This window comes from Procambarus clarkii, chromosome 2 (genome assembly GCF_040958095.1).
Source record: "Procambarus clarkii isolate CNS0578487 chromosome 2, FALCON_Pclarkii_2.0, whole genome shotgun sequence".
NCBI lineage: Eukaryota > Metazoa > Arthropoda > Malacostraca > Decapoda > Cambaridae > Procambarus > Procambarus clarkii.
In genome coordinates this window covers 42982753-42999640 of record NC_091151.1, presented here as the reverse complement: position 1 = coordinate 42999640, position 16888 = coordinate 42982753, and the positions used below count along the sequence as shown (strand labels likewise).

General features: G+C 42.6%; 1 protein-coding gene across 1 annotated transcript in view; it reads left to right on the top strand.

The window, feature by feature from the left end:
• LOC123762285 (uncharacterized) overlaps nt 1-15813 on the top strand; it is a 35960-nt gene extending 20147 nt beyond the window's left edge. The window contains exons 6-8 of the mRNA XM_069327401.1: nt 12925-13061; nt 13508-13646; nt 14164-15813. Of these exons, the coding sequence (XP_069183502.1) occupies nt 12925-13061; nt 13508-13646; nt 14164-14432 (545 nt within the window). The 3' untranslated portion in view covers nt 14433-15813. The remainder of the gene's footprint in view (nt 1-12924; nt 13062-13507; nt 13647-14163) is intronic.
• The last annotated feature ends 1075 nt before the right edge of the window (nt 15814-16888 follow it).

Here is a 16888-nt window from a genome sequence, read left to right as displayed (position 1 = left end):
GACCGACCCACCCCAGTGGCCATGACTTTCCAATCTATTTCACCCCAAAAAATATCTTAAGCCATTAAAATCAGCTTAGCAAAAATCTGGCAGATTTTTTACTTTACAGAAAACTTTTAACAGAATTTTCTCCTACAAATCTATTCCATTCTATGCTAAATCAGAATTCTGTGATCACTGTTCCCTGGCTCACTTCCTATTTCAGTGTCATTAAATTGCATTTCCCTATTAAACACTAAATTAGTGTTTAAAAAGTCTAACATATTCGACACGTTGGTTCCGTAAGGAAGCAATTGTCAATTCAAGAAAATCATTATTCCCTGTTCTGTTAAGCCAGTTTATTTTACTAAAATTCATCACCAATGACACAAATGCTGTTTGACCTATATGCTCTACATATTTCATCCCATAGATGGTTTGCTTTCACTGACAAAATTTGGTTGCCTATATATAACTCCTATTTCAGGATTTTTTTGCGTTTCGTTTAATTCTAGCAAAATAGTTTGTGTGGGGCTCAGTTTTGATTTCCTCTTTTCGTGTATTAGATATTATGAAGAACTTGCATATAACACCAGTTGATAAGGCGGTATTAACATGCGATCCGAACTTGTAATCTGTGAATCGTTAATGTTTTGTCAGTGCAACGTTTATTAGGAAAATACTAACTGCCAATACTGGAAACCTTATGACTAGTTTTGGGGTCTCTATTTACACTATTTCAATTAGTAGTGATAGATCAATTAGCGGGCGATTTGAGTAGGATCATTGATGCACATTTGTCTCACTAATTCATTGCAAATATTTACTATGATGCTATTATTATCCATGTGTGGGCCTATTGATGCAACTCTTATTTTGTGGGCCCTTAAACCATTAGTGGGTAAAAATAGGAGCTGCCTTGTATGGGCCAATGGGCCCTCTGCGGTTCTTATGTGGCTCTTGTATCCACCTAATTCTCATTCATTTTGTCATTATACCTCACTTTACTTCACCTCTCTCTCCTGCCTATATACATGTCCATTACTTGACTTGTGCACCTGAAGCCATCAACACAGCTACTCCTCTGGTAAAAAAAGGTGTCCAACACCTGAACACCCTCATAAATATTGTCAAAGCATTATCCTCCCCCGCGATAGCAGCCTGACGAATAAATACCTCAGCACACTGAACTGATTTACTGAACAAATTTTTTTACCACTTATGGGCTATTCATGCCCTCTTGGGTGGTTTAATCAATCAATCGACTTGTGCATTACGGGCTCACCTTAGCCCGTGCTACATTGACACCTCGTTATGAGTAGCTAAATCTGTAACAACAACAACAACAACATGACTTGTAAATCACTCGTTCTGAAGATGTATCAATATACGAAAGTCCTTAAGGAAATTCTTAAGAGCTCACCATAGCCCGTACTACATGGACACTTCGTTCTGAGTAGCTAACTCTAAAATAACAACAAACTTAAGGAAATTTGTTTCAATTCTTCCTCCGTGGTCCGAGTCACTATTTCAATTAATAAATATTCATAGGAAGTAAAATCCTCGAATATTATCATTTGAATTACAGCGCAGTTATCATTCTTTGTGCCAAACTGTAGATTAAGTCCTCCTTGGTGTGAATTTCATCATGCTAAAATGCGAATTGCATTTTAGCATGCAATATTTTTTTAATGACATTAATTTCTATTGTGAAATTTTAAACTACTTGATATAAAGTTTTAAATTGATTTTAAACGTACATATATATGCGCTCGTTCAAGTTGCTGTTATACCATGCATGAATTTTACTTTCTATTACAAAATATCATTCAGTATACAGTGTATTTAATACAGTATACAATGTTTATCCCACAAGTTAATGGGAAAACGTGTGCAAACTTCTCGGTTCTGAAAAAATTGTGGTGATGGTACGTTTCCGGTTCAGCTGGGGAGAGACAATATGCCGGATATCTTGAGCAGGATACGGGGGTGGGGGGGGGTCACTGTCTTTTTCTAAATCCAGCACGTCCGTGGTGTGGATACATGGATTGTGTTCACTGTAGCTTTAGAATCTGTCCGGGAGCTGGATTTCTCGTGGTTGGAGGTATCTTGTGTTGCACTTGTAGATGGTGGTATTGCAGATCATGACGGGTTAAACTCAAGGTTGCAGGAGCGGGAAGAATGTTCGCTTGCACAAAACAGGCTGGTGTCAGTGGCCACCATGTTGTCGGCGACCTGTAGGTAGTATAATCACCGTGCTGGAGGTGGTTATGGTGGTTGTACGTGCCTCTTATCACTTCTCTTGGTGCCTGTGTCGATATTCAGATGAAATTTTGGTGCGCGCTTTCCGTCGCGGCGAAGAAGGCGTTTGTGCTTGAGTGCTGGTAATGGGTATAAATTGAATAATTTTAGATTTGGGAAAGACCTGGGTAAATACAGGTTCGGTAAAAGGGTTGTTGATTTGTGAAACCAATTACCGCACAACATAATAGAGGTGGGGTCCATCGGATGTTTCAGGCATAGGTTAGACAGTTATATGAAGGAGATTGTACGGATATAAATAAGAACTTGGTAAATAGGCCTTCTGCAGTTACCTTCATTCTGATATTCTTATGAAATTATAGTACACAATTATAGTACACATCCAGTGCGAGCTGCCCATCCCCTTGAATCCAATCTCAAGAATGAGGTTTTCCACAGTTGACGTTCTGAGGGTCACCCATGTGTCACTAGTTTGATTGATGAAGATTAAGCCACCCAAGAGGTGGCACGGGCATGAATAGCCCGTAAGTACTAGAGATGTTGGAAGTAACTGCATCAAGTCAATATGGGGTTTGGTACTTTAGTAAACGACCGGTAAACCCGCGACATTATTACATGGGCAGTCATTCCTGACCATGATGATCGTATCGGTCAGGTAGCCTCGTAGTTGGAGGAGGCTTCCACGCAGGTGTGGTTTGCTGGGGGAGAACTGGGAATTAATCATTAGTATTCGAATAGAGAATGGAGCAGCTGGTAATTTAATTTGTAGCTTAAACATATATTCGACCGGTCAATATTTTATGCAATTTATTAATCAATATAAACGGGAGTTTAACATTAATCTTTAGACTGTTGCAAAATAAACAATACAAAATTACGAACCTTTCGCTTTCTCATGGCTGAAATTGTCAATACCCAAGTTTACTGTGCCCTGTTATGGTCTCTCGTACACACGACCCTATGTTATTGATCGAGAATGACGATGTTATTGATCGAGAATGACGATGTTATTGATCGAGAATGACGATGTTATTGATCGAGAATGACGATGTTATTGATCGAGAATGACGATGTTATTGATCGAGAATGACGATGTTATTGATCGAGAATGACGATGTTATTGATCGAGAATGACGATGTTATTGATCGAGAATGACGATGTTATTGATCGAGAATGACGATGTTATTGATCGAGAATGACGATGTTATTGATCGAGAATGACGATGTATATATAGAATAACGTGCTGCCGGTAACTACTATTTCTAATTCCGGGTTCTAATCTCAGGCTGGACTGATAGGGCTGGCGGCGGTTAAAATCACCTAATGCGTCCTGTTCATCTAGTAGTAAATTGATGCCCAGTAGTTAGTGAGCCTGTTATGCCCTTACATCCGGGAGTGGGGGGGGGGGGAGGGCCTCTGAATATGTACTGTAGGTATAAACTGCTTGCCAGTCCTTGACAATTATTAATGGTCAGTAAAAGTAGCCAAATACTTGAACATTGTCACAATTCCTTGTACCTTAATATCTTTTGATTGGACATTTTTTAAAGGAACAAGTATTAGTGTAGACTCTACAAGAACTGCCATTCTCGTATCAAACGTGTAGCTTACTTTGAGGTGTTTCCGGGGCTTAGCGTCCCAACGGCCCAGTCGTCGACTAGGCCTCCTCGTAGTCCTATAGTATACCTACCCCCCCCCCCCCCCACCCCCCACTATGTAGTCTCTAATGAGTAAAAACATGTTTCTTAACCGTAGACATTTGTGTACTGCGTGCGGCACCTGAATTTACCCGAGGACAGCAAGTCGCCGGGTAATCGAGGATTTCAGCATTCAGCAGTGGGGGGGAGATTCCTCTCCCCACTCCCCCATATTTGTCCTAGTGTCAGAGATGGATATCTCTGTTGCATATTGAAAGTTTCTGTCCCGGTAGTACAGTCGGGTTCGTTCTCGACTTTGGGGTTCGAATCCCGGCCAGACATAATTTGTTCTGGTTGGTTCGCTTTATATCGCCTAAATTCCCTGTTCAAATAACAGTAAGTTTCAAGAAAAAATCCACAATGTAGGACATATCCTTAGCCTGGGAAGTAGGAGGGAATGTGTATCCTGGACCTGCGGCGGAGGGAATATGAATCCTGGGCCAGGGGATGGAAGAGGGTGTGTGTTCACCTAGTTGTTGGAGTTGAGCTTTGCTCTTTAGGCCCGCCTCAACTATTTACTAACTACTTTTTTGTTTGAATCTGTACATCAATTGATGTACAGATTCCTGAGCCTACAGGGCTCTATTATATCTACATTTGAATGTGTGTGTGTGTGTACTCACCTAGTTGTGTTTGCGGGGGTTGAGCTCTGGCTCTTTGGTCCCGCCTCTCAACCGTCAATCAACAGGTGTACAGATTCCTGAGCCTATCGGGCTCTATCATATCTACACTTGAAACTGTGTATGGAGTCAGCCTCCACCACATCACCCCCTAATGCATTCCATTTGTCAACCACTCTGACACTAAAAAAAGTTCTTTCTAATATCTCTGTGGCTCATTTGTGCACTCAGTTTCCACCTGTGTCCCCTTGTGCGTGTTCCCCTTGTGTTAAATAGACTGTCTTTATCTATGTGTGTGTGTGTCCTGGGCATGGGGAGGAGGAGGAGGAGGAGGAGGAGATGTGTGATATTCTCGTCCTGATGAGAGGGGAAGGTGCTTGGATAATCAGTCTATTTTCAACCACAGACCTGGTCATTCTATTTCAACACTAACCACCATATCAATATTTCATCTGTCCTTCATGGGAGGGTTCGAGAGCTGGCATTGTGCACAGCAATCACAGGTGATTTAGGTGTTTCTGATAGTTTTACTTGTCACAAATATTGGATCACATTCTTAGTTCTAACTGAGAATCACTTTAGCTTGGAATGTTTTAAACATTCAGAGGGCGAAGGTGGAGCGATGGGAAGGTCCAGATTACAGGGAGGACTCAATTGGTGGGAATCTGAGATAATATGAAGATATTTTCTACCACATTTGGTCTTGTGTTCGTGAGGATATCCCCATAATGCAGTTTGCCAGTGCAGACTACTGATCACATGTCCCTGTGTGACTAACGATCCTTTGTGATGGGGACTTTCAGCATCACGTAGCTAGTTTTTGATACTGTACTCCCCTTTATATTGTTTATGGGTGGCTGCATAGAAGCAAATATACCTAAATGTGTTAATAAAACTAAAGCAAACAGATGGAACCATTCATTTACTATGGTAACCAACAGGTAAACCTTCTGTGATCCATGGACAGTTGGACCCTTTATACATCGCATAGTGCAGTGAGTTATTGAACAACCAACCATCCTGTGAGTGAACACACCGCCATAGCAGCATGTACAAGACCGCCCCCCCCCCCTCAATAGGAAGAAACCCAGTTAGGTTGTTCATCCTGTAACTTGTACTGTTTTTGCAATAGTAATTCACATATACACACATTCTCGCCGGTTTTATATAGGCAAGGTTAGAGAGCTGTTACAGTACACTGTTACTGCTATACTGTGTTATACTGTGCGAGTTACTGAGCAGTTGACCACATTAGGTGATCAGAGTGCTTCTGTAATGTTGACCAGCATCACGGTGGAGGAAGATTTTTTTCTTTATTATGCACCCCATACCCATCCCGTGGGCGGTAGTGTAAAGGGTTAGAGGCACACAATCGGTTTAGGAACTGAACCCCCTAGATCATTTAGCTAAGCAAGCAACAATCTTTTTGGCACTAGTTACACAATTATATATACGCGTACATATACCTATATATACATGTACATATATACGCACACATACATATGTATATACGCACACATATGTATATACAATCCCCTACACAAATTCCCACATCAATAATCTTTTGAATCACAAGTGATTCCACAAGAGGCTCACAAGTCACTATACAAGGCACTTTACATCTATGGTGAGTTAGTTACTAGTCTTGATGCACACCCACCCAACTGGGCGGCAGCTTTAGTCACGTGCATGCATTACCTACAGTAAGCAAATTTTGGATACTTCGCTTAGATTCCTGGCAGGACATTATGAATGAAGTACTTACTCACATTTCTTGGACTACCTTGATGGTGTTCTCTGAATTCCGCGATTTTTTTCACATTCCATTATATAATGACGCAAAATATGCGAATAGTTCTGATGACAGGTTTACATTTAGTCCAATCTACACCAACAGATGTTACAAACTCCCAGAGGTACTTGTAGCCGAGCCTAAGCCCAGCAGTGGTAACATCTAGAAGTCTGCTAACCGTACTGGTTGCTAGAGGGAGGCTAGTGTAGGTGGGAGATGGAGTGGTGTGGGAAGATCAAGGTTACTGGGAGGCTTCGGCATAGATGGAGTGGAGGGAAGATGGAGGTACAAGTTCACAGTGTGCGGAGGAAATGGGGGGGTCTAGGTACCTTCGGTCTGGGATGAATAGGGAGACGGAGGGGAGGCGTGGTTTCCTTGACCGTGAGGAGAGTGAGTTTTTCCGGTGTTTGAATTTTCTTCCCCCCTCCCCCCGCTCTCCCCAAGCCAACATCTGGCCATTCCCCCGTATGCATACCAAAACAGCTGTCAGACGACTAGTAATAAGTATTCCTTATAAGTAGTAAGTATAGTAAGTAAGTATTCCTTGTTGCATGAAGAAACGCATGAGAAGCAAGCACGATTTGCACACTGCATCTGCAAATGTTTAAACATGCCATGCAGTTTGCTGCAAAGACGCTACGTGGGAGTTTGTTTACAGCTTTAATGAAGAAACAATGTTTACATAATCAAATTCTAATTTTTTGTTTAATTCCTTCTCAACACTTGCTGAATATCTCACCGACTAGACATTTCGTTAATTTCAATCATATCTTCCCTTCATTTGTCTTTCAGTAAGTGTAAGTTAAATTCACTAATCTGTTTTCATAAGACTTGTAAAGGCACCATCAAGCATAGCGTTTCAGGCAGGAAATAAAGTTGTAGAGATAGTAAAGTTGCGAGTCATGGAAGTTGGACTGGTCGTCCACCTGTGCTGATACAACGTTTATGTAACTGGATCCGGACTCCATGTTTACAAACTGCGCCGTGGGAGAAAGTCAGCTGGTACGGGAGGGTTGCTGGATGGACTGCTGCTGCTGGTGAGAGAGGGAGAGAGAGGGAGGTAGTGGCTGGGGGAGAAGGTTGTGGTTACGGGAGAAGGGAGGGTTGGGGGAGAGTGCTGGGGGTGGTGGATATGGACCTTCGACAAGCCGCCGGGCTTCCTGTCCTCGTCGAGGCCACTAGTGTTAGTGGCCTCTCATGAATATTATATAAGGGTATTGGGGAGGTGGGGGAGGGGAAGTTGTGGGTGGAATGGCAGGAGGGTGGTAGGAATTGGGGGTAGAGTAGCAATGGGGGGGTGGGGGGTGTCATCCGGGGCCTGGAAACGGGAGGGGAGGAAAGGTGGGGGTATTGTCTAATGGACAAAACGTTTGGGTATGAGTCACTCCTTTGCCTGGGGAATGAGTAAGAATGGCGACTCCCCCCCCTCCCTCTGACTGGTATGGGGTGGATGAGAAAACAGGATACTGGCCGGTACTTTGTCATGGGATAGGGCAGGGGAAGCGGGGGACATGGTATGGGGGTGTTCGTGGGAGGGGCTAAGTTCCATCCCTGCGGGTGTGGGAGGGGGTACGGAGGCTTCCTGGCCCAACACAGGGCTAGGTGAATCAGTCGTGGGTCGCACCTCATCAAAAGTTCACGCACGTCACCTCTGGCAGACTTTCTACGTCTTACTGGACTTAAATGACGAAGTGTGTGGTTGAAAGTACATTGTTCGCCCCGCTGAAAAACGCAAACAAACTTAGAAACTCTACAAAAGTGCTGCGAATATTAAATATTTTGATGGAAAAACCTGAAATATTGTAGAAAACGGTTCACTACCGAGGCGGTGACGAGTCTGGCGGGGAGGACCAGCGGGTTGCCACCTTCCACGTTCCAATAACACGAAAAACAACCACCACCCACATTTATGGCCCAGAGTGGCGTACATTTCATTAGAAATTAGTATTGCTAAACATAGATGCAAAATATAAATATTCCGTTAAGAGAGAAAACAGTATAAAAGGTCTGAGAATAACAGCGTAATGATCTTAACGAAGTGTCAACATGGGGCCTCAGCTCTCATGTTAATAAACTGTAAGCTGCAAGTAAGGAAGAGGAGCTTGTGTGTGTAGGTGGTGGCGCCGCCTGGTGGGCCTCTCGTTCATGGAGGAGGGAGATAGACATGGGACTCACCGCAGCTAGCGAAAATGATTGAAATAAGTGAGTATAGCTAGTGTAGCGGTTGTGATATTTCTGGTATGTGATTTATCTGGTATGAATTGGTTTCTTAACGTACAAACACCCCACACTCGCCCCTCTCATCCTCCCCCCCTTCTCTCTCCCAACCCCCCCCCCCTTCTCTCTTCCTCCCCCCACCCCATCGTCTCTCTTCCTTCCCCCCCCCCATCGTCTCTCTTCCTTCTCCCCCCATCGTCTCTCTTCCTTCCCCCCCCCCATCGTCTCTCTTCCTTCCCCCCCCCCATCGTCTCTCTTCCTTCCCCCCCCCCCATCGTCTCTCTCTCCCTTCCCCCCCCCATCGTCTCTCTCTCCCTTCCCCCCCCCCCCATCGTCTCTCTCTTCCTTCCCCCCCCCATCGTCTCTCTTCCTTCCCTCCCCCCATAGTCTCTCTTCCTTCCCTCCCCATCGTCTCTCTTCCTTCCCCCCCCCCCATCGTCTCTCTCTTCCTCCTCCCCCCCCCCATCGTCTCTCTCTTCCTCCTCCCCCCCCCTCCCCCCCCATCGTCTCTTTTCCTCCTCCTCCCCCCCCATCGTCTCTTTTCCTCCTCCTCTCCCCCCCATCGTCTCTCTTTTCCTCCTCCTCCTCCCCCCCCATCGTCTCTCCCTTCCTCCTCTCCCCCCCCCATCGTCTCTCTTCCTCCTCCCCCCCATCGTCTCTCTTCCTCCTCCCCCCCATCGTGTCTCTCTTCCTCCTCCCCCCCCCCATCGTCTCTCTTCCTCCTCTCCCCCCCCCCCATCGTCTCTCCCTTCCTCCTCTCCCCCCCCATTCTCTCTCTTCCTCCTCTCCCCCCCCATCGTCTCTCTTCCTCCTCTCCCCCCCCCATCGTCTCTCTTCCTCCTCCTCCCCCCCCCCCATCGTCTCTCTCTCCCTCCTCCTCCCCCCCCATCGACTCTCTCTTCCTCCTCCTCCCCCCCATCGTCTCTTCCTCCTCCTCCCCCCCCATCGTCTCTCTCTTCCTCCTCTCCCCCCCCATCGTCTCTCTTTCTCCTCTCCCCCCATCGTCTCTCTCTTCCTCCTCTCCCCCCTATCGTCTCTCTCTTCCTCCTCTCCCCCCCATCGTCTCTTCCTCCTCCCCCCCCATCGTCTCTCTTCCTCCTTCCCCCCCATCGTCTCTTTCTTCCCCCCCCATCATCTCTCTTCTTCCTCCCCCCATCGTCTCTCTTCCTCCTCCCCCCCCATCGTCTCTCTTCCTCCTCCCCCCCCCATCGCCTCTCTTCCTCCTCCCCCCCCCATCGTCTCTCTTCCTTCCCCCCCCCCCATCGTCTCTCTTCCTCCTCCCCCCCCATCGTCTCTCTCTTCCTCCTCCCCCCCCCATCGTCTCTCTCTTCCTTCCCCCCCCCCATCGTCTCTCTTCCTTCCCCCCCCATCGTCTCTCTTCCTTCCCCCCCCCCATCGTCTCTCTTCCTTCCCCCCCCCCATCGTCTCTCTTCCTTCCCCCCCCCCCATCGTCTCTCTTCCTTCCCCCCCCATCGTCTCTCTTCCTTCCCCCCCCCCCATCGTCTCTCTTCCTTCCCCCCCCCCATCGTCTCTCTCTCCCTTCCCCCCCCCATCGTCCTTCTCTCTTCCTCCCCCCCATCGTATCTCTTCCTCCTCCCCCCATCGTCTCTCTTCCCTCTTTTTTCCTCCCCCCTCTTTTTTCCTCCCCCTTCTTTTTTCCTCTCACCTTTCTCTCTTCCTCTACCCTCCAACTCTCTTCCTCTCCCCCCTTCCTCTTTCCCCCCTTCCCCTTTCCCCCCTTCCTCTCTTTCGCCCTACCTCTCTTCCCCCTTCCTCTCTCCCCCTCCCCAGCTCTCTCACCACCCTGCCTCTCTTCCCCTCTTTCCCCTTTCCCATTTCTTTTCACCTCCCTCCCTCCCTCTCGAGCAGGTACCCAGGAGTTAGTCAGCGTGTTGTGGGGTTGTATCTTGGGCGGGGTCCGTAATCTGCCATGGGGGGGAGGGGAGGGATCTTGATAAAAGCCAAACGTGTATGAATACACACTGGCTTCCTGTCCCCCGACACAATGAATTAAAATGATTATATTACTAACATTACATGATTTTTGTCGATATCAGCGTTTATAGTCAAGTTCATATAGAAGTCATAAATAAATCTCAATTTTTATAATTTAATATAATTCTTATCATAGTTATTTGTTTGGGATAATAATTTTTTTATATTATATATTCCACAAATAATTTTAAAACTTTTAATATAATTTTTTTTAACATATCGCATATTATTACATTTTATTTTTTAACATTACAATTCTGATGAGGCATAGAATCATTAATAAAAATAATAAAAATAATTATACTAATATTGATATAAATTAAAAAATAATTATAATGTAAATAATATCGGCTATTATTTTAATTGACTACAGTATTTTAAAATACAAAAATATTTCAATTACTGTTATGTTTTAAGTTGCCAACTCTTATCATGAAACAAATAAATTCGGATATAATTCTGTCCATCAGAAAATGGCAACCGATTGTTTACTTCATATTTGTTTATTTAATTATAATTTTTATATAGCTGGAAAGAATTTAGTATTTTGAGCTTAACTAGTTCGTTTGTCATTCTTGTTGGCGCTTCTGTTCACCATGTAATCAAGGTCTTACTGTCGTTATCTTGAGGTTATCTTAAGTTGATTTGGGGGCTTTTATTTTTTTTTTTTTTTGTCCCCGCGGCCGGTCCTTGACCAGGCCTCCACCCCCAGGAAGCATCCCGTGACAGCTGACTAACTCCCAGGTACCTATTTTACTGCTAGGTAACAAGGGCATAGGGTGAAAAACTCTGCCCATCGTTTCTCGCTGGCGCCCGAGATCGAACCCGGGACCACAGGATCACAAGTCCAGTGTGCTGTCCGCTCGGCCGACCGGCTCCCTAGACAAACTGTAACAAACAGAAAACATATAATGATGAAACTTGGAACACCTTACTTAACCTCATCATTCTTGATTATTTTGTTATATATATATATATATATATATATATATATATATATATATATATATATATATATATATATATATATATATATATATATATATAATAATTTTTACATTGTACGGCCACTAGCACGCACAGCGTTTCGGGCAGGTCCTTAATCCTAATTTTCCTTGGCATACGACCCGCCAAATTGTTTAACCACCAGGTACCCATTCGTTGCTGGGTGAACAGAGGCTACAGTTAAGGAATGGCGCCCAGTCAATCCTTCCCGCCCAGGAAATGAACCCAGGCCAAAACGCTCGTGAAGCGCCAGGCGAATGCTTTACCACTGCGCCACGGGTACTGCATTATATATATTCGGCACAACTAGCTAACATCTCTAATATATATACCTTTTTTCCCTATAAAAATGGTGACAGGTTCAATGAAACGCATCTCTTAGCGTGGGGCCAAGTGAATCGGTAAGGTTAGCCTTGGAGAATGATTTTTTAACTTCACAAGTAAAGATGGAAGTAAAAATGTATAGTGAACATTCATGATAATCATTGATCAAATCCTTTGTCATGTTGAAATACTTGTATGCATTATGTAAATGTGTGTGTGTTTATAAGTGAAACTGCCCTTAGTGATAGTCATTTACAAAATATTGTACTATGTAAAGTTTGCAGTAGATGCTATATAGGGCAAGCATCCAAAGAATTTAAATTTAGAATTTATATGCATAAATATTCAGTAAAAAATGACCAATTATGTAATGCTCTATTCATGAAATTCTCACCAAACTGATTGGGAGAGGGCCTCTAGTAAATTGTAGAATAATTTTCCAAAGAAACATTGAATCTGCTATAAAGCAAATTACAAAACCATAAAATAGGAACAATATTTCAGACCAAATATTGCACTACAATATTATTACAATAAGAACAGACCAAACTGTAATGGTCTGTACAATTTGGATTAATTTTTAATTGATCAATTAAAAAACCCGATTTGAGTCAGATCACTGATACATGGCTATATCATTAGTATCTTCACTTCCTGGAGCTCACATGACTTGGTCAATGGGCCTTCTGCAGTTTTCTTATTATATTACAAAATAAATTTTCTCCCTCGTATGTAGCCTTCCCGCCCACTGAATTATAATGTTCATCCTTATCTTCTGATGACATAGCCTTCCGATTTGGTGCCTTTTGATAATTGCTTGCTTCTGATAACTATTTCCCCGAGGAACCTTTCCCGCCACATATTGTCCCTGGCACACTAGGTACACGACCTACGCACACGCATGTACGTAGATTTGTTTGATGTATAATTATATTTTGGCTAATGAAAAAAATTTTCTTTGAAAATTGAAAAAATTGAAAATTTATTGAAAAAATCAATAAAGCTAATATTTTTTTTATTTTTTTCTGAAGTGGCAAAACAGCAGGAGGAAGTGGTGAGCGTGCAGGAGCAGCAGCAACAGCCCCAAGTTGTTACGGCTTCAAAATCCAATGGAACCCAACAAACTGGTATCTGGAAGGAGGGGGGAATTTTATGGAGTTTAATTAAGGTAATACATAATTCCTTGACTATAATACTCAAAATAATCATTTAATTAAGTGAATATATGACTTTTGTTTGGAAATGTACAACAAGCACTTACCCTGTGGCAAAGATAGCTTAGAGCCCAGAATGTGTTTTAAAATTCATGAACACTTAACGTAACTTGTATTATGTAATCGTGTTCTGAATTTACGGGTTACAGTGCGTATAGTTCGTATAGCACAGTGATATCTGTTATGATTGGCATATATTGTAAGATACTAACGTCTTCACTGGTACATGTGTCCATCAAGCATTTATTCCCTTTAAAACAAATTTAAATGACTGAAAACTTGTGAAAAGTTTACTCATTTTCAATCTGATCCCACATGTTGACATAACTGCTTACCCTTCCACCTATGTTTGGGATTCGTTTTGGTACTGTAAAGTGTGATTTTCTCCCTACATTATCAGGACAGCAGGTGCAAGTGTGCGTCCTATCCCGTGGTGTGTCTTGGGGCGTTCGGTTCACTGGCTCTATGTCTGGGCATCATTTTGTGCGCGGTGGGCAGCGATATGCTCGCTGTTGGCCTCATCTTTGCTGCTGCAGGAGGTAATGTTTGAAGTGTTATTTATGCTTTCTGACTGTTCCCGTAAGACATTGTAAAATTTATTTTGCAAACCTTCTCTTGAAATGTTGCCTGAAACACAACAGTAAATTATAATTTTAGTTTAATAGCCATTAGTGTAATATTTGGATGGTCAAGGGGTAAAATTAGATGTGAAATGTCTCGTAATATCTTTCGACCCAATTTTTTTTCATGCCTTGAAAAATGTTGGTGACTAAATGTTAATTTTATTTAAATGTTTTAATTTGATTAAATTGATTTAAATGTATTTTTTTTAATTCCGTATAAATGTCTAAATATTAATTTCCTCATATCAGAGCATAGGCATAAATATTTGAACTGGGCCACTTTGATATGTTGATTTTATTTACAGGACAAACCATAACTTTTAACTCGGTTACCCCAAAAATTCTGTCCTAGATCAAAATAATTGATGGGGGGAACAAATTAAAGAAAGTTGTCCCTTTCATTAAAATTCAAATATATTTTCCTCTTGTACAGCTGTCATGATCATGTTCTTCTGTCGGCTGTGTGATGTTCCTCGCCAGGACTACAACACATTGAACTCTGACCAACCAGATCGCCTCAGCTCTTGCAGTGGAGTCGCCCTTCCCTCCCCTAGTGAGACTGAATCCAGTACTTGCTACTCACCGCCAGAAAGTAAGAGTATTGACTTTCCAGTACTTGCTGGAGACGGCAGCCCTACTTACCAAGAACAGTCTGGAGAACTGCCATTGAAAACGACTGGTAGCTTCCACATTAACACATGAAGGATATTCTGCTAGCTACCTGCATCCGTCTGAAGTACACAGTGGTAGCTATTCAGGATCGCAAGGAGGAATGACTCCAAGGAATTCTTTTTCGCTTGAAGAAAAGACTCCAAGCTATTCGATGTTAAATGGAGGAATGACTAATGATTTCGCAGCCCCAGTTGGAGGACTGACCTCAAACTATTCAATACCAGTTGGAGGACCAAACACTAGTTACTCGTTACAGCCTGAAGAACTTAATTTAAGCTACCCCGTGCATTCCGGAGGCTTCTCCTTGCCACCTGGTGGGCCAACTTCTGGCTTCTCGGTGCCACGTGGACCAATCATAAGGTATTCTGCGCCACATGGGGGACCTTCTCTAAGCTATTCCATGTCACCTGTGGAGCCAATGCATGGCTATTCAGTGACGCCTCTTGCCGGCTACATGGGGCCGTCTGGAGACTTGGAAGAGGACTTTAATCCCTCTTATCCAAGTCAGATCGCCAGAGATGCTCCGCCTCCCTACACAGATGCCATTAATGATGTCCCGTATTAATAGCTAATATACTGGTCTTCCAGATGTGTACCAGAGGCGCTTTGCATAATAAGATAATTGTATGATATTGTATAATATTGTATAATATTTTAGTTCAAATGTCTAATTTGACAATCTCTAGAAGATTCTATATATAATAAATTTGCATTTCTCAATGCCTTGTACATCGTGTCAAAGTTAGTGTGAATAATGCAACAAGAGATGACTTTATAGTGTTCACTTGATTCATACTGTTAAATATAGGATTTATCCAGCCTTATCCACGAAGAGGCGATTGTTACCAAATGTACCAGAGTAAAATATTGGGACAGCCTAGTGCAGGGGCCCAACAAGGTGTTACTTGTAATCTGAGTGATACGCATATGTTTGTATATTTGTGATTGGACCAGGTGATTGGACCATTTTAATTTATTGATGCCATTATTGAAATACTGTAGAATTCTCCCTCATATGTCTTTATAATGTTCACATGTACATATATGATGATTGAACTGTTAAGTACCAGAGCTAATGAGCCTGTGTGTGTGTATATATATAACATATATATAAATAGAAATATATATATGTATGTATATATTTATGTAATATATATATATATATATAATATATATAATTTATTAATATACCACACACGTACATGTATAATTAAGGGTTTATTTCCATACCAGAGGAGACAGGTGTATTTGGTGCAAGGTATTATATAATTGATGTATATGATTCGAATATGATTATCGTGTTCAAGGCAGCTCAGGCATAGTATGTAAAGATGATGCAATTTAGGCTTGGGATAAAAGCTTTGCTGGCCGTGATTGTGTAATCGCGTTCATTAAATGTTCTATTTTCCAACTTCAAAGTTTCTTACCTCTGAGTCTGGAGATATAGCGAGAGTAAAAACCCTGACTGTCTCTAAAGTTGAATACTGTTTAAGAAGGAAAGAAACCAATTGTGTAGAAGAGGTCACGTACACACACGTGAACCTCTGTTTAACCTCTTGTTAAACATGAGAGGGGTAAGCTTTACCATCAATGTTGACAGACATTGTACATGACAGCAGGTGGACTGATGGGTGTACCTCTACAGGTAACAAGGGGGCCGAGGCCTAGCCAGGTGACTCTTAAAGTGGCACTTGAATCACTCCAAGTGGTACTAATACCTCCACCACAATTAGTGGAGTGATAGCAATGGTGAGAGTGCAAGATTTTTTTCTGTTGGGAGGAAGATCCATTATATAGGCACTGGAATAGTTGCCAAAAGTGCCAGGTTCTCTAAAACACTTTGAGGCACTATAGACCATTTCGAATAGGTGCTTTCCTACCTATTCACGTTCAACCACTTGGGCTGGACAGTAGAGCGACGATCTTGCTTCATGCAGTGCAGGTCGGCGTTCAATCTCCGACCGTCCAAGTGGTTGGGCACCATTCCTTCCCCCCCCCCCCCCCAACATTCCTACCATAAATTCCAGTGCTAAGCAATCGTAATGGTTTGGTGCTTTCCCCTTACCTTCCTACCTATTGAAATAGGTACCTTTCTATTTAGATAGGTACCTTTGTATCCAGATAGGTACCTTTCTATCCGGGTGTACTTTTCTACCTATTAGAATAAACTTGTTACAGTCCTCTACATGCACCTTTTCTACTTGTTAAAAATTAGGTACTATTCTATATATTCAGATAAGTATACTTTTACCTATTCAAATGGGTCATTTTCAACCTATTCGATTAGGTATCTTTTTACCTAATCTTATTATACACTAGTTACTGACATGTGTCTTTTGTGTCTTCATATATTTAGCTTTCTACAAATTCTTAAAAAAATTAGATACTGTCTTTTACATTTTTTGGAATTTAATTATTTTTTTGCATGTACCTAGTCTACTTATAATAGGTAGAACATTCTACTTATTTAGGTAGTTAATAATAAA